Below are 22,078 nucleotides of genomic sequence, written 5' to 3'. Positions count from 1 at the left end.
ATAACAAAGATGGTTATGTCTGGATTCCCTTTCTAATGAACAGGAAGCGTAGCATTGCTAGAGCATGATCCATCTGAGCTGCCTTAAGATGGCATGACATAGAACACTCAAATACAACCTGTTTCCTGTAAATGGACCTCTGGTCTGTCTTGGGAAGATAATTTCCATAACCGCCTGCTATTCTTTTTCCTTTACATTTTTCACCCTTTTTCCCCACAGGATAGATCTGCTTTTGTAGCTTGCCTAAAGCATACCACTTCCGTCAGGGGTGCAGTTCCATAAAACAAAGTCAACTTTCCTTCAGCAAAGCTCTCATGGGCAATGGAAAAGTGAAAACAAATGCAAATACATCCTGAAAATCAGTACAGCAGTCAAAAGAGCTTGATTTTTGTCAGTATTAAATTATCCCAGGGTTTACAAAGGAAAAGAATGTGCACTAAGACTTACATTTTATACTGCTCTTTGCTGGCCTTCAGCGGGGCTTAGAAGCTTTAATTGTGGCCCACTTTGCCACACGCCATACAGGGACAAAACGAAAAGGTTGTGCCAGGGTCTCTCTTTTGTGCAATCCTCCCTAATTTAAGAACGTGAAGGATTTCCAAATATTAGCATTCAAAAGTCCGGTCAGTCATTCACGGTCTGCTGCTTGTCACCAGTTTTATTAATACAATAAGGAACAAGATGTCATTAATGTAGGCGGCATAAGATGAGCTGGAAAGTTTGCTTGATGTGTATGGCAGGGTGAGGAATGTGCTGCCCAGCTGCCGCAAGGCCGGCGAGCAGTCGGAAGGTATGTCTGCTCCAGCACTCCCAATGACCTGGTTTCAGGGATGCTTGTCTGGGGATTTATAAAGGCCTTTTACAAAGCAGAAAATAAACCACTGGCATTACCAAGCAAATAAGGCCACCATTTTTCAATAGCTGTGAACTGGCACAACCCAGTTAAAGTGAAGAACTGCCTCTCCCACGTGGTGCAGATGCCCAGTGAGTAGCATCTTCCCAAACCTCAGCCGAAGCCTAAGCAAGCTTACAGTTCCCTCTGTAGGCAGTGGAGAGGTAGAGACGATTTCAAGGACTGGTTTACTGCAACGGGATTGTTGTCTTTAGATTGCGGAAACGAATCCTTCTGTGGGTTCGAACGAGCGCTCTCTTTCCACTGAACACAAGTGAGGTAAAAAAACCTGCAGCATCCTATTTTGCTCCCTCTGACATGGGTGGAGACGAAATGAGTCCATGGGAAAGCAGGAGGTGGGAACCCCAGGCAACCTGTGGGAATCCCTGGAGCAGCTGGGGTTGAGGCTTCTTCCCCAGATGCCATGCGAGGAAAGGCTAAAGGCTGATGCCTCTGGCCTTTGGCAGCCCTCCTCAGTGGAGGGTGAAGGCTCCCTCCAGCTCCTGCCAAAAGCTAAGAGAAAGTATTGCTGGGCTGGATGCAGCCCAGCTCTTGCATACGTCTTACGTGGGTGCTCTGTGGAAAGGAAACCTTTTCCCCACCAGCCAGTGCCCCATCCCTCTGGGTCTGTCATCCCTCACCTCCCAATTCCACTTCACTCTCGCCATTAACCCCCCATCTCTTCCCAGCCTTTCTTCCAAACCTGGCTCCATCACCACAGGCTGTCCCGCTAACAGTCCTTTCCTACTTACAGGCTACAGGAAAAGTGCCCAGCCCATGCAAAAACTAAGTATCTGGGTCCTGCAGTAAGCACTGGGTTAATGCTTAGTCCAGAACATTTTCATAGTGCCTCATCTGTCGCAGAAACTTCCCTCTCCTACCCAGCTGCCCAGAACCGCTCAGAAAACTGAGGTGGGAAAGTTGACCATTGCCTCTCCTGCTGCACTAACCTGTCACCCATTAGGCACACACTGCCTGCAGGAAATCAGACACCTGCTTTGGTCTTCTTCTTGCAGTCATTAAGTGTTGGTGTAGTATGTCTGCCAAACCCCTATTAATAAACCACCTTTTTGTCTGTGGCAGAGTTATGCCAAGATAAAATGCCATTCCCCTTCTACCATCCGTCATCTTTGTGTTTCACAGGTCCTAACAGAGCTTTCTTTTCTGTACCATTTCCGGATCTACTGAGATTTGTGCAGCGCTTGCAAGAGGAGGAAGAATATAAAAATCAGTGAACTAGTCACATAAATAAGAGTTACAGGAAACTACTCGTTCTCAGCTATACTATTAGGGCCTGACTATCCACAACCTACTGCCCTAGGGGGAAGAGAGAGAGAAAGAGAGAAAGTATATTAATTTTGAGCAAAACATAAGCTTTATGGCACAGTTTCTATCTAAATGTGTTGCTGCAGAAATGTTCTGTGGCCATCTTCATGGATTCCTACTTTACAAGTCTAATACAGCTGCTGGAGGGGAGCAGAAGGGACAGATGAAATGAAAAATAAAGCAAACTTCCTTCTTCCATCTTTTAAACTCCCTTCACTTAATGTTACTTTTTACGTAGGAGGGGGGAAAAAGTATTGTGTTGATAATCTGTTTATTAAATGTATTACCCCTCTCTTGTATATAGCACAGCTTCCATGAATCTCAAAGTATATTACAAAAGATGTTATTAGCATAATGCCCTTTTAACAGATGGAGCAACTGAGAAAGTTGCAGTGGGTTACTGAAACTCCTCCAGCAGCACAAGGGAAAATGGCTTCATCGTCCTGTCTCAGGCCAGCACTGCACTGATTAGGCCAAGAGCTACAGTTCATTTCTCAATCTTAGCTGAGAGTCAAGTCTTACTTGACTTACGTTCAAGTTTTGGCCTCTATTGCACACACAACATAAAATTTCCAGGGGAAGGGATTTATGAGTACCCAAACTTTTTTACCAAGGGTCATGTTTGTATTGCTTTAAGTTAGCTCAATTGCAATGACTGTTGCATTTCCACTGACCTTCCAAAAAATACCATGACTCAGCCAGTGAATCCAATTTAACTAAGGATATAAAGACAAAGGACATTTAAATACCTATGGGAAAACTCTCCTTCAAGTTTAATCTGTTTTATTTTAAATTAGGCTAATACATATTAAGGAAACTGCTGTTTTTCAAGAGAGTTTTCATGCAAATATTTCTTGCAATTTATTTATTTATTAAAGAGTATGTTTCCATTGAATTTCGTAAGTGTCCCTCTGCAGGAAAGCCCTCCTGCAGATGACTGACTCATAAAAACCTCTAAGCAAAAGCTGGCAGACCGCAGGTGCTCAGATATTTATGATGAAAGGAGATCCCTGAACTGTAGACATGTCTCAGAGACATTTACTGGGATGGAGATCCCACAAAGCACTAACTTATACCTCTGCCTCATGTTTCTCTGCCTTCAAGCATCCAAGAAATGATGAGTCCATGGGATCCTAAAATACTTAGGAAAAGACAGGGCAATCCATCGTGATTTCCAGATTTTAAAGGAAAATTAATGATTTTATTAGCAAAGCTATACAGAAGTCCTAATTGCTTGTGTAAGTAAAAGTTAACCTTAAGATGCTTGATGATATATTCTTTGCTTTTTAAAAGGTCACCTCCATCCTGTAGCAGATTGCTATATGGAGGATGTTAGCGTCAAAGCTGTACTACATGCAGAGGGTGAGCAAAGCAAATGGTGCATTATACTCCAGCATAATGCAGAAAAAACATCCCTGAGATGTAAAACACTGATGTAAAGGTAAATAAATGAAAAACTTTCTCACTGGTTAGCAGGTATACAAAATATCTGGATGTAAGGTTACATCCAGATTAACTGACTTTTTTTTTTTTTTAAGATACATCCGATTTAATTGACCATGCTTGCTGCAGGCTGATAATTATCACATTGCCTCATTTCTAACAAGAGGAAGATAAATACCAGGCATCAGCCTTAAATAATGCGTGTGACCACTGGAGGTCACTTTTGCCTTAGAAATCCTCCACTTCAGAGGCCTTTTGGCAGCAATGCAACTTCTGCAAAAGCAGAAAGGAGCACAACTGGGGTTTGCAACTTGTTCGTGAAAATTCATTGGAAAATATTTGTTTCGTTTTAGGATATTTTGTAGCCCAGAAGGGCTTCAGGGAATTCTAGCGAATTATGTTCATGGAACAGCTATTCTCACTAATTTTTTTCCGTATTACAGAATTTTACAATGATGTGGCTATTTTGGCCTGAAAGACAATAACGTTAATAAATCAATGAATTGAAACAACAACTGTAGGATTGGGTTAGCATGAAAAAGAACATATTTTCTGTCTTTGTGGCTATGCAGGCACATTACTGGCTCTGCATTTAAAAGAAGAAAATGTTCAAACTGTTCACCTGATCCGTGGATCAGATATCTACCACTTACCTCAAAGGGTCCAAGTTTCCAGCTTTTGCCGCTGGAGAAGTAAAGAAGGAACAAAGACAAGTGGCAATACTCTGGGTACTGGATTAATTGCTAGACTAATCCTGCAAAATCTTACTCCTCTGAGGGGTCATCCTTAGACAATTGATACAATTGACTTCAGAGGGAGACTGTGTCTGAATAAAAAAGATTTTTTAGATGAGCTGTCGATGTTCAGCCTCTCTCTTTTTGCAGTTTTTTTCTTGTTTGCTCAGGCCCTCATGAAAGGGCGCTGCTTCCTGGCCTCTCTTGCTTGAGAGCAGCCATGCAGTCCCTTGGCCCCTTGTGTTCCCCATCTCTGTTGGGCAAAGGACAATTTGCTCATCCATTATAGCAGTGCATTTCAGCAGCGATGCCACAAAACCAGCATTACTCCAAGATCAGACCAAGGCTTTTGCGAAATTCAGAAGACAGAAGGGAAAAAAGGAAGAGAGGGCAAGAGAATATAGAAACCACATAAATCCCTCCATCAGGTATTTTCTTCTTGGCCTCTCTGAAGGAAGGATGGAGAATTTATTGTGAATGGGCATGTCTCCATTGCCTGGTAACAGTGCCTGTAATATAGTGCCTGCGGTGTTCAAGTAAATGCTTGCTCATTTGTGCTGTGGTCTGTGGTTTTGATGATGAACTTCGTGAGAGACTGTAAAGATAAAAATCACAGCTTACCACTTGTTGAAGATTTAAAGAGCTATAACTTCTAAGTGGTACTACTGAGGGATAAACAGGCTCTTGACTCCAGTCCCTGAGCGCCACGGCAGTGCCGCAGAATTTCAGTTGCTGAAACCTAAACAAAACTCACGCACAAGCACACAAAATTCCTGCCCATGAGGGGAGTCTCAGGCCCCTACAGGACACAATGCAAAGAGGCTCTGCAAAGCTGACCGGAGACTCTCCTTTGCTGTCAGCTTTGCAGGGAAACCATCCCGATACAGCAAAGACGGGCAGCGGCGCAGGCATACAGAGAGCTCAAGGATGGCAGTGAAGGTACGGCAGAAGGTACCAGCTTCAGTTGGAACAATACAGACCATAGGTTAAAGGAGAAACAGTTTCAGGAACTTCTTTTTCTCTCTGCATTCATATATATGACATTATACTCGTAATTTCTCATAAAAATAGCGGCTGATTTTCCTGTGAGGGTGGCTACTGGTACCAAAAGAGAGAAAGTTAATTCTGAGGACGGTCTTGGGGTCACTTTTCTTCCTCATTTCGTGAACTGCAATCCCAGGTGGGATGTGCCTCGGTTCTAATACACGGTGCATTTAAACTGGGAACGCGGGGGCTTGAGCTGTAAGGCAGTGTGCCCTATCAGGATGGACATATGCAAGGCTTTGTGGTAAAACATGCCCTTCTCTTCTTGCTGCTCCTTTACTCCACAAGCAAGCACAGCTTTGCTTTCTGCTCCCACACTCACTTCCACGCCCATCTCTAGCCCTCGACTTACGCAGCTCCGTTTGCAATTTCTTAATTATCTCTAGCTCTGTAAAAGCAATGAGATCCACAAGACCATTTGCTCCCATTTTCTTAATGCCCCCCCAACATATAATTTCAAGCAAAGTAGAAGACAGTTCTGCATTTCCTGAACCATTTTGCCATGAACGCTCTTCTCCGATGATGTCCCCAGCTTGTGCCCATTACAAGCAGAAGACGCAGGTTCTGGGGTGCCACCACAATGGTCCCTTTTCGTGCGCACCCCGTTATGGCACCCACGACCTTGTGGCTCCCTGGGTGACAGCGGTGGGAAACGCTCAGCTGGTGACAACCCAGCCCTTATCTGCTCATTGGTTTGGAGTAGAAGCTCTTTGGGAGCCTGCAGTGTAAGTGCCAGACTTCTGCTGCTTTTCAGGAAGCTTTTTCTTATCTCCCAGAGACAGGGGACTTTAAATGGAAAAAATTTTTAACCTTTGCCATGACTGGTAAGAGCTTGATAAATTTTTGAATGCAGACGTCTGAAAGGGGGTAGCAGGAAACAAATATGTATCACTGCTTTCAAAAACCTCAGATTTTAAGGCAGCGCTGGTTCTTGGAGATGTGTTTGTGCTTTCTGCCTGTTTGGACTGGGTTTTTCTTATGTGCTCCACTTTTAGGAGTGTTTTGCACTTGCAGCCCAGATCTCAGTGTGGGTTTTGCTTAGCCGCTTGGTCAGGGCTGCTGAAGCTCACCCCTGGGCTGACCAGTCCTTAGGCCATGGCCTTGACATGGTGCAAACTCCTGCTCCAGGTGAGATTCAGCTGTCACAGATCTCTACAAGGAGTAGGAGAGTCGGAAACAGAGGGGTTAACACTCCATTTGTATTTACGGCAGCATAAGATAAATAAGTGTTATTAAAGCATTACTCATCATGCAAAGAAAGGTTATCATGCAAAGGCAGTGTAGGCAACAGGAACTGGGGGGCAAAGCAGCTGACAGCCTTGATACTATTTACCTACCACTTACAGCCCTCACAGCCTTTCGTCCCCATGGACCAAGCTGAACTTTCAAACCTATATTAAGACAGGGCAGGCTCTCTGAGACATGATCTCCAGATACAGAAGGATTGCTGGCCTCCAGCAATCCGCTCTAAATAAAATGCAAAAGGACTCGGTCTCCAGTCAGCTCCCCAGAGAGGTGCTCTGGGAGCTCCGGGGTGAACCACAGGGAAGAGTCTGGGTTCGATTTACTGTTTGCTTTTCAGTAGGTGGGAAGGCAGCACACGTGCTTGATGCTGAAGGAAAGCAGATCTGTGGTGAATACCTTTGAGACTTACTTACCCTTGCAAAAATACATCCTCCAGTCACTGAAGTGTCAGCCCTCCGAAATGGGAGCAAGGGCCTGCAACCAGGCAGCACCTGCTCCCTGGGCCACAGCTGCTGACCTGCCGGGCACGGTGGGGTAAGGCCACCGTCGGGGAAAGAAGCTCCTGCCTCTGAAAAGGCTGAGGTCTGCTCAGCAGACGGCTGCAAAAAGGCCCACCAAAACAAAACAGAACAAGAGCCCACACTGTGGACCCTGCGCATAGGGCAGCAGTTGAAGCCTTGTGCCTGAAGTGGTACAGATCAGCCGCAGGTCAGAAAACCGGGAGGAATCAGGCCCCGTGTGAGGGATCCTTCGCTGGGGAAGGTCCACGGGATGGGGCAGTCCCAGAGCCCAGACCGTTCCCATCTGCGGGGACAGCTGGGAACAGTCCTGCTGTCAGAGAAGCTGGGGGCATCCTTGCTGTAAAGTGTAGGAGACTCGAGGTGACTACAGCCACGGGGTAAATGGGCTCTGATCTCCAGCTGGTCTGAGCTGGCATGGCATCGGTGGGGTGAGAGCAGCCTCTGGCCCTAGCCCGCTCTTTCTGATTTACACAGGATAAGTTTTCTTGCAGTAAAAGTCTTGCAGTGAGAGACACGCAGATGTTTTTAGCTCTCCAAAGAAACTGATGCTAATTAAATTATTACCCCCACTGGAATTTGGTAAATCCAGGACTGCCTGCAGCCCTGGAGAAATGACAGTGTTTTATCAATGACCCAGTGGTTTGGCCTGTGACTGGACAGAGATTGACAGAAACTTGCCCTTGAGAAGCCAACCAGTCCCTTTCCCATGGCAGCATGAACTGCAGCTGTAGCACTGGCAGCAGATGGCAACTTAATTGCAGCAAGGCTTTGCATTTCTAGAAGGCTTCTCCCAGAGGATCTCAAAATACAATATAAGCTTCAGGTTAAATTAACCTAAAAAAGTTCGGGGGAGGAGGGAAATGAAGCTTACAGTTTTCAAGTGTGCCCATTTACTTTGGGTACCCGGTACAAGCAGCTCAGGGGGGGATTTCCACAGCCCTTGCAGTTCAGGTGAAATTTGTAGAAATTCCTCTGAACATGAAGGTCTCGAGCCGGGATCTCAGAGCAGAGCTACCTACAATAACTGGAAACACTGGAAAACAAAACCTGAATTTTGCCTAGGGCTGTATGGGAAGTTTGTATTTGATTCAGGAATTTGCACAGATCTCTTTGTGTCTGCTATGCTTTGACAGGCCCAGTCCTGCCCTAAAATTTGGTGATAATGAGGGTGGGTGAGTGCTTTCAATGTCCCTCCTAGATATTTCTGTAATTAAATGTGAACAGCAGTGACAGCATCTGTTAGCTAAGCTACACAGCCCACCCTATTTTATTAGTTATCAGGTAAAAAAAAATCTTTATGGGTTCAAATTGAAAGAAACCACCATATGGAGAGCTTGGACATGTTTTAATAATATTCTCTTTTCTCCAGTGCGTTTTTTTTTTTGCTAAATATCTTATTGGCTTTCAATGCCCGCTGCAAAGTGTAACTCAGAAAATCCCGCCATGGCGCAGCCACTGGGGCTGCTGGGGGGATGGAGCAGGAAGGCAGCAATGCCCAGGGATGCCAGGGGGCAAGTCAGGCCAGGCACCGTGTCTCCATCCGAGATAGTCCTGTTGCCCTGCTCTTTGCCCCAGGCTGGAGGAGCAGAAACATTCTCCACACGTGGCCCAGCAGTGTCCGTTTGGGGCAATATTTTGTTAGAAGAGAAGCTCCACAGCCACCCTGGGATTCCTCCACCCTGGCTGGTGGCTCTCCCTGGAAAGCAGACAGCCGTACAGCCCAACGTGTCTCCCCCAGAGCAGCCCTCCACCCTCCTTCGCTGGCAAGACAGCTGCCTGCCCCAGAGCACGGGGATTTCAAGCACATTCTTAAAAACAAAATAAATACCCCCTGGCTGAACTGGTGAAACAACAAAATAGCTGGAATCCAAACTAATCACTGGAATAAAGGGCCGTCCTCCATGTCCCTGCCACCAGCCTCATCCCCGCACATCACGCTCGTGCCCGGCTGCCAACAACAGCACGTGACACAAGCCCAGCTGCCACCGCACGCCCCATGTGTGCCTGTCCCGGTCACAAAATGGGAAATCAGGTTTCCATGCTCAGCACACAGCCGCCCCGACCACGGCACCCCTTTGCTGCTGTTGTTATTCATGGCCTGGCTTGGCTGTTTGGTGTTGTGTGGGCACAAGCCATAGTGGCTCCACCACAGCAGAGCAGAGCAAACAGGGCAGCGTGGGGCCACCCCGCAACGCAGCAGTGTCCGACCACTGGGACCAGGAGCGAGCATGGTTTCAGGGAGGCAGAGGTGAGTGCAGAAATGGTCCCTGCCCTCTCCAGCTCCCCCAGCCCATCTCATTTGGCAAATATGCTCAAATGTGGTTGCCAGTCCCAGTGCCAGCCCTATGCTAATGGTGAGGTTGGGACGAGTTCCTCACCAGTAACATATGGCCCAGCTTGTCAGACACTGCAGACACTGTCACTGTCTGCAGGCTGGTAGAGTCTGTCCCCGAGAGTTTGTCACCAGTGGGAAGAGGGGAGTGGGGAAGAGCCAGCCTTGTCAAAACGCCAGTGGCACAGCACTGCCACCTTTGACTCCTCCATCACAGCCAGACCATTCCCCCGAAGTGGACGTGTTGTCTTCTACCCCTCTTTCTGTACATCATGAACTTCTCACTTCTCCAGCCATCACCTCCTCCCACCTTTGCAGGGTGCAGTCTGGGGATATTGCCAGCACAGTGCTGTCAGGGGGCAGGGATGGACTGGGGAGGCTTTAGTCTGCCCTTCCCAAAGCTATCCAGAATTGTGAAATAAGTTCTCCCCAACACAAGAGAGCACTATAGCATATAGCAGCCTCTCCTCAATTTAGATATGGGCTAAACTGGTGCAAAGAATAGGCTAGAGGTATCCACCTTTGCATCATCCATACAAAGTTGTGGCAATGCACTATAACAATTGCAGAGGATTTATAATTATCTGACTTTCACAGGAGTTCTAGAAAGGCAAATACTTAAGGACAGCATAACCTAAATAGTCCAGCAGCAACCTGGGCTTCACGTCCCACTGCTCCGGCGGAGTCCTCCCTTCCAAACATTCCCATTTCCAGCAACACAGGCTAGTCACAATTTTCTTCACATGCTGTCACATTGCCAATGACTGGTCAAAAGTGGAAAAGATACTGGACTGATTATGCAGGTTTGTAAAGTAATTTTTTCCTGCTGCTTAATTTGTGTAGTTACCATAAAACTGTCTTCCTAAGTATCTTTCTGTTTCAAGTCTAAGGGCACTTGTGTTTAAATTCTAGTCCCACCATCCCCACCGTGTTATATCAGCTTCTCTCAGTGGTGCATAATTTATTTGTTATTTTTTCTTTATTCCTCCTCTGAAAAGGACAGAAGTGTACAATCTCATTCATATCCTTAGGGAAAGAAAATGTCTGTATGAAATAATTTGTGTGGTCCTCTTGCAACAACATGGTAAATCAGAGGAAGTGTTTTGAGGTCTAGATGCTTACAAAAACAAATTTTTGCTTCTGGAAGCATGAAATTTTTTAATCACATGCTACATTTCAAAGCCTAGGGCTCATATGTTTATCTTTGCATACCTAGGGAATCTTTTTATCGAAGAGCTCTCTGTTATGAGCTTTTAATATTCTCAAATATATGTATTCTGTCATCCTCTCCAAGGACCACAATTTTCTCTGTACTCTACGATATACTGACATGCAGAAGCACTTCAGTAAATCTATGGAGGCAAATGGTCCTTCTTTTTTGAAGTCCTTAGCAGAAGCCCAGAGTCAACAACTCCTAAAGGCCAACAGCAACAGTTTCAAATGATCTTTAGCACATCTATTTCTATCAGAAATCCAATATGCTTTATATGCTGAATAACACTGTTTATTTAATTTATAATGAAACTTACACATTTGTTGCAGAACAGGTTGTTACACGGAGCAGTGGGATCGGTGATTTCCCTTGGCAATTTAAGAGACTTATATGTGAAGGAAATTCCCAGAAGGAATCTTAAGCTAAAGTACACATCATACAAATGCAATAGTCAAAATGTTGTGTAGGACATCGTAATTTTTAATAAAACTGATAGCCAGAAATCCACTGATGTTTGAAGTTTAAAAAAACAAAAATTAAAAATCCCTGCCTTCTTTGTTTATACTCAGAGTTTGGTTTACATTGAATGTAGTTTGGATGTTCCTTAGCGCTCCAACCATCTGCTAACTATTCAGTACCTATCTTTCCACAGCCAGCCTCCGTTCTGCTCAGTCTGCAGGGGATCTTCAGTGGAAATAGAAAGTTTCCACTTACGTTTAATTAAGAAAGCAACATCTATAAATTATCTTCTACCATCAAAAATAGACATTCTCCAACGCACAAATACTGCTGCTCACCAGGAAACCTGTGTCCTGATAGTGAGAACAACTGGTACTCCTTTTCATCCTCCCTGCATGTTCCTCCAAAGATAAGACTATTTCAAATCCACATTCCTGTCATCAGCTAAACCAATTTGAATAAATGCCTTTTACCTTCAAAAACCAATTGGCTCTGATAACTCCTTAGGTACCTGCAGGAAATATCAGTTCCATGCTTACACACAGATTCATGCCTGACCTCAAACACTTAGAAACCATTTCAAACATTGACATTTCCAGAAAAATCATAGATGTGTATGTCTATAAAAAGATATGGAAATTTAAGGTTATGAAATGAAACCGTGAATACTAATTTCAAGACACAGACTTGTTTTTTAATCACTTTAATGCTTTTTTTAAAGTAATTGAAAGCCTTGGTTGTACCCCCCCCACCTCTTCCTGAAACTTAGAGAATTCCCAGACAATTCAGTGGCGCTGTTCCTATTTCCACTCGAAGCCCTTTCACAGTGAATGCATCCTCTATCTTTCCATCAGAAAACCGTACTGACCCACATTCTCTCTAGCGGCATTAGGCATCAAGCCCAGATCTTAAAACACAGGACCGTGCAACCACTGTTAGTGGACCATCAGTGCAGACTGTCTTTCATTAAGGCAGCTTCGATCTTACTAAAAATTATGGCAAGACATTTCTGTATTTGTAATAGGGGTCTCACTGGCTCTTTTCTTAATGCAGACCTTCAGAGCAAACATTTACACTATTGTTTACATTATTTTCCCTCCATTATACCTAAAAAGGTATCTTTCAACAGTGCTGCTTTACATGGCCAGTGAGACAGCAAAGCAAACAGCACAGAGCCAGGTTTTCTTGTAGCTTCTGACATCATACACAACAGAAGCAAAAGAAGGGTTTCCCCATTCAAATTTTTTTTAAATGCCCACAGGTAGAAGTAGAACAGACAATCTAACCATTAATGAAACACAAAATTCAACAGGAGAGTAAAAAAGCTGATGATACTCCGTTCTATCTAGGTTCACACAGCACAGCTTGTTGCTTTTTTCTAGAGCTTTAAGTGTTATTTATGCAACCTTAGGGCATAAGCTCTTACCCAAGACCAAGGGGAGCCAGTGAGGGTCTCTGGCTGGTCTTCCTCCTCAGACGACATCCTGAGCTGATCATTTTTCCCCATTCTTTGCATGTGCTACTAAAATCACTCTTGGTTTTGGCCATATACAAAAATGCTGCCTTCAGGTTTTAGCTGTTGACAACAAAGCTCCAGAGAATATAATTTCCCAGCGATCATGTTTGCTTGCTAATTTTACCTGCTGAAGTTCTTGGAAGCACAGTCAGAGCAAGAAACCTGAGCTCAGTAAACCAGAGCACACTTCCCTTGCAACTGACTCCTCAAGTATCCTAATTAAGTCATAAGGTTTAGTGAAAAATTAGAGCCTGACAAACAGAAATTCACTTCCAAACAGTCAGTATCCTTACTTTCATATGAGATTTTTATGGTCAGACAGTTTGCTGAGTTATAAATTCTGTGAACAGAATATAAGGAATTTTCACTGCCAACATTTTATTACCATCATTAATCATATTTTGTATGGATATTAATGGTTTAATTTTGTTTTCAAGACAGGTTCTTAATGTCAAAATCTAATTCTGCCTTTCTGCACAGCTGCCCAACTCCATAACCATAACCATATGCACTTGAAGGCAGCACAGCTTTTCTGTTCTTCTGTGCGATCAAGTTTGAAAGAGGGCCATTTCCTTTTCCGTTTGTCCCTTTTGGTCTTCTGTTTCTGTTTCGTTTGGTACCAGAGTGTAGAATCCAATTATTATAGATCTCAGCCTATGTGACTTCAGACAAACTTGCCCTGATACCTGTGAGACTTCTGGTTCTGTAAGAGGCGGCTGCTGAGTCCAGCATCTTGAAATCACTTCTGGCAGCTGACAGGAATGGCAGCTTTGTCACTGGGATCAGGCCTAGAGGAGGCTTTGTGGCTGAACTGACCACTGATTCACAGCTATGATATGCTTTCAAATTCACAGCCTTTAGCTTGAGTTTTATTATTTATTATTCCCCTGCTTATAAGGCATCCAGCTGCAGTAGCTGGTGAAATAAATTTGCTATCAAAAACCTTGAACCCTGGTGACATATCTCTGACTTCGGGCAAAGGCTTCTAAATCTTTCCACTGAGTTATGTAACAAAATGGGCTATTTATAGCACACCATTGCAGGAGAGTCCTAGCATTAGCTATAAGCTGATAATGATTATCAAATGGACAAATATGCCCAGCTATGTTTGATATTTAACCTTAAGCTATATGCATATTCAGTAAGTAGGAAAATAAATAAGTGATGGAAAAAGAAAACTTTGGAAATATAGCATTGAGTAGAGAAATAGCCTGTTGCCAGCACGTGGTCTCTCATCACTGTGAGTGTCACTAAGCTGGGCAGCATGTAAAGATAGAGAGGTCTAAAAAGTGACAGCCCTCTCTGATAGCTGGCAGCCCACCAGGCACTGTCACCCTGAGGGTTAGGGTATCATCACAGTCGCACAGGCTCTGGTTTGACAGTGTGTTGTTTTCAACAGCAACATCAGCATCAGCTGTACTTGCCTCCATCATCCTCCCTATCCCAAACTACAACATGCAGGGCTTTTTAAAGTCTGAAACAGTTTCCTAAAACAATGTATTCTGAGGTCTCAAGAAGAGCTGTGACATCCCAGCTGAGAGGGAAGCTTACTGCTGCGTGGAGTTGCCTTTAAGCTTTGGGAGTATTGGGAACGAGATGTTATTCCTGTGCATCAAGCAAAACTAACACAGCTGCCAAACTGCTGCAAATGTCTGACATAGCAAAGGAAATGTCAGTTTGCATCACAGGACAGGCATCAGGTGCAAGCAACAGAACCTTGGCTCACTCCAGTTACTCACTGGGCCTATGGGAGTCCGCTGGGCTGCCCTCGGCATCCCTCCTGCACTCTCACGCAGCCTCGTGCTGCTGGCTCTGACCTGCTCCTGCCCCTGAAACTCTGCCGCTCTGGCCCACTGGTGCCAGTCCCCGATGGACTTCCCACCTCATGGGTGACTTTTAGGATCACAGGACATCATTGACTTGGAAGACATCTGGAAGAGACCTAATTTTCAGAAAAATTGATGCTTACTTAGACTCTTTCACATTTCACATTAGAAACTCAGAATCTAAAGTGGCCCAGTAGCCAAGTCACTCTCAAGTTGTAGGCTAACACTTCCAAGAGAAAACAGCACAGCACTTAAGTTACTAAGATGCTCAAGTTACTCATTTCTGTTGTACACCAAATGTTAAGACTGTAAGCACAGAAACCCATTTATTAACTATCTGACAGATCACATTTTCTTTCTGGAACAATTTTGGGGAAGGAAATTCAATACAATTCTTCTCATTTCAGCTAAACAGGGAAATGCCACACCTAATGAATTTCAATGGCATTCCTGCTTCTGCTGAAAGGTCTATTCACTGAACTTAAAAGATAGGAACCACTGTTTGTTGGAGTAATTTTCCACTGTCCCACCCATTTCTTCTGTTAAATTTGCTTTCAAGCTGTGACGGGTAAGTATAACCATCTATCAGAAATACTGTTTAAATCATTGTAATACATTGCGTAATGTTTGTTTATAAAATTCTTCAAGAGGTGGCCGTGCATCCTTCCCAGCACACTGTATTTCTGAAGCCTTTGTCATATTCTGCACCGTCCAACTTCAGGACCTTTCCGCTTTCACCAGGAAGCACTAACAGGTACGAGCATTTCTTCTGTGCAACATACATGAACCCAACGACTGCCGCTCCTAGATCAATGCATCTGATGATAGTCTGGTATCCTATGTCCAAGGGTGATCATCACCAAGCACTTCTGATAAGATATTCAGAAATGGAATAATAACCAGATGTAAAAAGAACTTCCTCCATAATTTTCATAAAGTAGGACAGCGGTTCCCAGCCTTTTCCCAAGGTTGCCATTCCCACCACCTGCTCCCCTTCCCACCTCCTCTGCTGCCATGCCCACACAGGCAGGCCACGGTCTCTTTGCCTCCTTCCCAGTGCTCCCCCACGACCCCAGCAGCTGCTTTTCCCTCACTCCTTTCCCATTTCCCCTCTCTCAGGACTTCACGACTTTGCTGCTACTTCCCCAGTTGGTGTTTTCAACCGAAGACACATATGGAACACGGGAGCTGACACAAAATTCACAGAAGACATTCTCAGACACACAGTTCACACAAGCTTCACGACAGTTTTTGGACTCCTGCTCAGCTTGTAGCCTCTGTGAGATCCTGTAGCAATGAGTTCCATTGGATAATTATGCAGTGTAAACAGAAGTCTTGATGTCAGTTTTAAACATTGCCTAATGATTTCACTGCATGATGACACAGGGTAAACAGGAGCCAACTTCTTTTTATAAACAGCGTTTGTAAGTGCTGTATCATGAGAAGGAAAAAAACATTTGTAATCATCCCAGAATATTTAAATATAGTAATATTAGCTCATGGTAACCTTTGTGTGAACTTTATTTTGCTGAACTGATAAGATTATGTCATCTTATTTTTAATAGAATAATTATTCAACTTAAAGATTGATTTAAGATATTTTTAAATACAATCACAACTCTACTGTACCGGGACAGTGTCACTCCCCTAAAACAGTTTAACTTTCTCCAGAGTTTTCACATTACTGCAGTTGCCGTGGACAAAGTATATGGAACTGCTCTTCTCTATTTCCTTTCTCTAAAGGCTTTTGTCTCATAAACACCCATGGCAATTTATAGCACCTTGGTACCTGAAATAGGGCTATGTTAAGAAAGCAAGAATAAAATCTACCTTACACAGCTGCTGAGTTGTAACTCTCCTGGTTTGCATCTCCTGCAGAGGTGAGATTCAAGATGCTGCATGTTCAGCCCAAACGTGAGCCTAGGGGGGGATTTCAGGCTGGTACACAGTGCTGCCAACCTGCCCCAACACAGGTGCCATCTTGTCTGGGACAAATCTATGAGATTTATGGCTGAAAAATCAACAGTATTTACAAGAATAATTTATGTTTGAATAGAAAGAAATCCCACCATCACCAAAAAACAGGTTCTAAGTGTTTGCAAAAGCACATTCTGCATGGGTATCATATGACGCAGAATTAATCCAGTGGTTACCACAATACCCTGTGAGCCAACAACTGTTCTCCAAACTGTTATTGGTCCCTATAGGAAGTAACAAGTAAAAACTCACTTTCCTATCAATCCTGTTGTCTCTAAGTATAAAGAAAATTGTTAAGTTGCTGTTAACAGTGCCACACAACATTTTCTATGGCACCTCAGCACACACTGCCAGAATAATACTCCTTAGTATGTTCAGAGTTTAAGTGCATAATCAACACATTGGTCCTGTACCAAGTGTGAAGGAATTTCCTTCTGTTTATATTACTATGTAAATCTAAATCAAACATTTCAATTTTCTTGAGGATTTTAACCAAAACCACATTTACATATGAAGCAGCTTTATGAAGCCTTTCTTAAAATCATGGCAGTTGGTTCCAAATGTCTTTTTCTCACTGAGCAGGAGTCTCGCTGTTATATCCCACGCCCCATCACTCCCTTACCAAATAATATGTCAGCAATGGGCAATGCCAGCAATTGGACTATTGCCTCAAAACTCCCGGAGCTGTGTCCTCCGCAATCATCAATGATTATTTTGGGGGCTGTCAAAACAGGACTGGAAATGTTATAAAAGCATTTGCAAATGGGGGTTGGAACTAGATGATCTTTAAGGTCCCTTCCAACCCAAACCATTCTATGATTCTAAACCATTTCGTGAAATGACCAGAACCACTGAGTATTTCTTCAGGTGAAGACTGGAGCAGGGATAAGGGGTAGAAGTCAGTCAACAGGCAGAGGATGTGTGGGACTAGTTTTACTTTTCATCAGAGCTGTGTCCTTAAGGAAGCAGGAAAAAGGGAAGAATACGGATTTTATTTCACACCAGCATAGCCACCATATTTCAGTGACAGTTGATGAAATATGAAGGCTGGTTGTTGAGGGGTGGAGGACGATGTGCGAGCGGAGGGCTCTGGTGGACGAATGGAAAGGCAGAGTGGCGGATTGTGCGTGGTGCAGCGAAAGGCTGTGCAGTGGGTGTGTGGGTGCCTGCCAGTGGGCGAGACTGTGCTCGCTGGGTAAGCGGTGCGTGGCCCATGGATGGAAGCAGAGGTTGGTCTTTAAGATAATTGCAATGCGTGGAAATCCTGATTCTTTCGCACTGCGCACAGCCCCTGGCCAGGAGCCTTGTGCCCCAGCAAACTTCCAACTGCAGCCAGGAGCCTTACTTGCCCCCCAGCTTCTTCCATGCTGCTGTCTCCGTTCATAGCCCCCACTTCCCTTGCTCGCCATTTTCCACCCTGTAAACCTCTCCCCTGGCCCTTCCTTTGCGTTGTTTGTCTATTACTTGTACCTCTTTCTTTTTGTGTGAGTGACACATTTCACCACAGGGTGTCACAGATACAGCCTTTGAAAAGCAGCCCCCTCTCAAGCAATATTTAGCAGCTGCTGTTAGATGCAGAGTGGGAGCCGAGATCTGTACGTTCCCTATCACCACAACGGGAGGCACTTGCAAGGGAAGGATGAAATCCCTTATATCCTCTAGTGTTCAAATCATCTGTAATGCCCAGATGATTAGATACCAGACATTAGTGCTTAAGTGCTTGTGAAGAGTGCTTTGATAGTGGAGAGCGGATGATAGGAAGGAAAATAATGTCACCTTCCCAGTAACCTTCTCTATATTTGGATACTGTCTTTTGCAGAAGCTGAATCATAAAATACTTCACTCTGACACACAATACCGAACATGCTAACAATACTATCTGCAGGTGATAATAGTGGATGACTAAACCAGCAAGCATGGACGGCACTAGAGAAGAAGGTAGAGGCTGTAAAAAGTCTGTAAAAGTATGCAGGCAATGCCTTTTATTTTGTTTGCTACTACATTATCAAGTCAATCCATGTGATGGAGAGCTCTATCTTCTTGCCACACATAATGGGCATGGGCCAAGTTTTCTCGCAAAGGTCACTGGGACTGAAAGCCAGTAATTCCCTCCCACAAAAGGCAGGACAAGAGAAGGGTGGAGCTGGGACCTGCGTTCCCAGCCCTACACATGCACCTATGGTAAACAACTACAGCACAAAGAAGTTGCAGCACAGGATGCCAGTCCCACCCAAACAGATTTGCTTTTATTTATCATTATTATTTATCTGTATTACTGTATCACCTCAGAGTCCCATTTGGACACGAACCCTACATTGTCCCTGTCCCTGAAAGCTTACACTCTAAGGGAGCTTAGCTTGTAAACTAGGTCAGGGATGAAGAAACTTTTGGATGGAGCTCTGGAGAGTTGCTCTCCCTGGCTCATCCACCTTTACTTTTTTGGCACGCTGTGAACAAAATGCCGTATTTTTCTATCATGTTGGGTGCGTGGCTGGTTGTATGATGGGAAGTAACTGCATTTTGGTCACACAGTAAGTGCACATCTGGTCTTATAACAGGATGTGCTCCATCAGACAATGGGCTGTGCAAGCAAGTTTCACCATATACGATTGCTTATGTGTATAGTCGATGATGGAGAATCATTGCACTTTTAGTCACATGACAGACATACGTCTGGTGAGGCCCGGTCCTTAAACTCCTATCTTGTAGACAGGATACAGTAGGTAGGGAACTCATGGAGCAAAAGGTTAATGGTGAAACACACTCAGGAGTATGATGGTTTCAGCCCACTAGCAGCTGCATTTTGTCAAAGTTTTGAAGACTTTGTGGCAAAAGAGAACGTTAAGAAAGGATGTGATTTATTTTTATTTAGTTATTATTATGTACTTTAGGTCTTTTTTCAGTTTCTTGGAGAAAATGGATGTCTAAAGACTTGCAAAGCAAATCTCAGACCTAAAATACAGGAAAAGTTAACAGACACTTGGTACAAGTTAAGTATTTGGTTACAGGAAAGGAGATTTCAACCTGCTGTCTTTAGTTCTGAATTCTTGTAAAAACTCTTATACCTTTGAGGCTGCGTTATGCTTTAGGCCATTAAGCAGTACTGTATTTTCTCTTGATCAGTTCAGGGCATTCCTTAATTATATTAACACCTTTCAGCCAACCCTTTTCTTTTTTTTTTCCCCCTACAAAAGCATACTTGATGGTCCTGTACATCACCAGGACAGATGTCCATGCAGCATGAACTTTATTTATAAAGGATGGATTAGACATGGATGTCACACTTCTTTAAAAAAGTTTAAATTAACTAATCAACTGGCAAAAACTGAACAGGTAATACCATTTACATAGGAGAATACTCGCCTTCCTTCCCAAAACTTAAAGTGAATTCTCACTCTGAAACAAGGACAATGAAATACAGGAACACACTAATTTCTAGCAGTTACCTTGTAAATAGCGATCCAAGTCTCTCAAACTTACAGAACTTACCTTTTCCCTGTAAATGAACCTAAATTAGCTCTTTGGCATAGTCATAGTGATGTCTGCATTTCAAGGCCAGTACTGTAATGGACTCAGCCACCTAATGGCATTTCATCAGTATAAAGTAAATTATCCTCCCATTGGTGTATCCAGCAAGAAAGGACTGCCCAAATATTAGATGTCTTCCGCCAATGTCTATACTCATCCTTCCTGCACCTGGACTGAGTGAAGTTAACACTGATTCTATAAAGACAAACAAGAAGTTTGCAACTCAGAGAGTATTTCCAAAAACGTAGACAAAGACCATGATAACTGACTTCACATTTAGAGTGTACAAAATACCGTGACGCCTGGTACCATTCTAGGACATGTTTTTAGATTTCCACCTGAATTCCTCAGAGATGTAGTCTCCATTTTCTCACTCTTTTGAAGCACCTTGGCAAGAAAATATCCCTAGAAAGTATATTGGGAGTGTTTCAGAAATGCACTGGGCCCAGCTTGAAGTCTGCAGCCAGTGCAACAATTTAATCAGAAACCAGAAAACACCACTGTTCTACATGTAATAAGTCACTTGTAGGTCAGTCTCACCATTTGATCTCTTCAGTTACTCAGGGTAATTTCAGTTTCAGGTTTAAATATTCAAATCTCATTTAAAAATCTACTTTCTTGGCTCTCTTCCTTATGCTAATAAAACCAGACATATAATTATGCCTCTATCCCAAGAGTCCTGTATGGTAAAACTATCCAGTGTGGCACCTGTTCCAAAAATTAAGGCTCCAACTGAGTTCCCACTATTAGAGAAATATACTTTACAAATCTTTGTATAAAAAGCCTACCTGGGTCAATCAGTAGCAGTACACTACAAAACTGTAACAATTCCTGTTGCCTTGTGCCAACTGTTAGATAAATAAGACTTGTAAAACAAAATCTGCTCCTAAATTTACATTTCCTATTTCTGGAATGTACAAAAAGTTTTCTACAACTCTTGCTTATGAAGTTGCATGTGGTCTTTTTTGTCACAGAAGAAGTGCACTCATTGACCTCCCTTCTGATCCAAAATGATTTCCGCCATGCAGAGTAGTAAGTTTCTGTGTCTCTCCCAGGAATTAGGAATGACTTCCATCAGACAATTAAATTAGAAAAGTCACTTCAATGTTTGGAAATATGAGCGTAAATTGTCTGATTAGATATCATTCTAATAAACAATGGAAAACAGTCCTGTTTCTGTTCAGAAAGCAGAGCCTCTCAAAAGTCATTTCATGAGATGGTGGCAATTAGTCTCTTGTATCGTTCAGGAAATGTGTCTCTCTTCAATTAAATATGTCGTCCAGTCAGGAAGAAAAGTGGTCTGTCCTCTTTTGCATTGGCAGTCTGGAATTCATCCCGCAGTCGGAACTGCCATTCGTCTTCCAGCTCTAGCCGGACAACAGTCTGGCGAAGAGAATTGCGATCTTGACAAATAACACACAGGGTGGCACCTAAGCAAACAGTTAAAAAGAAAGCCACGTGAGTATCCCCTTTGTTCTCAGATCACCCAGCTCCCACCACCCCTTAGCATGTAGAACTCCACCACTTTCACAACGGGAGTTACAAATGGGCTTGGGAGAAAATTAAGACACTCACGTAGGACTGAGGAGAGCTATGTTCAGCTCCCTATTTATCAGGATCTTCTTGTGTAACTTGAGGTATCTAGTATTCATCTAGTAAACAGGACTAACAATACATTCTCTACTCTTTAGGGTAAGGAAGGGTAATACTGTCAGGTCTAAGGAGGTGGTGATGGGTCCTGGCAGAAAACAGGGTAAAGCCCTACATCCATTACTGTTCTAGCCCTAGTGATCATTACCTTGTTGAGTGAAACCCTCACTCAGCAAAACACTTACACCACAAGTCAATCACCATGATGGCTGACTAAGCTCTTTGTGCTTTGCTGACCAGAAATGGTCTAAACATGTCCTTAAAACTAATCACAAACTTCAGCGCTTTTCGCATTGGTAAGCTAATGAGCTGGCAAAGAAGAACCTGGCCTGTATGGCTATGGACACAGGCGAATCCAGAATGCCAAATTAA

The 22,078-nt window shown here is 43.6% G+C and overlaps 1 protein-coding gene across 1 annotated transcript in view; it reads right to left on the bottom strand.

Moving 5' to 3' along the window:
- Positions 1 to 19,329: 19,329 nt before the first annotated feature.
- Positions 19,330 to 22,078, bottom strand: part of GREB1 (growth regulating estrogen receptor binding 1) — a 108,203-nt gene continuing 105,454 nt past the window's right edge. Inside the window, 1 exon segment of the mRNA XM_050894621.1 lies at positions 19,330 to 21,486. Within this exon segment, the coding sequence (XP_050750578.1) occupies positions 21,323 to 21,486 (164 nt within the window). The 3' untranslated portion in view covers positions 19,330 to 21,322.

This window comes from Gymnogyps californianus, chromosome 3, assembly GCF_018139145.2.
Source record: "Gymnogyps californianus isolate 813 chromosome 3, ASM1813914v2, whole genome shotgun sequence".
Classification (NCBI taxonomy): Eukaryota; Metazoa; Chordata; class Aves; order Accipitriformes; family Cathartidae; genus Gymnogyps; species Gymnogyps californianus.
This window is presented reverse-complemented; position numbering and strand designations above follow the sequence as displayed.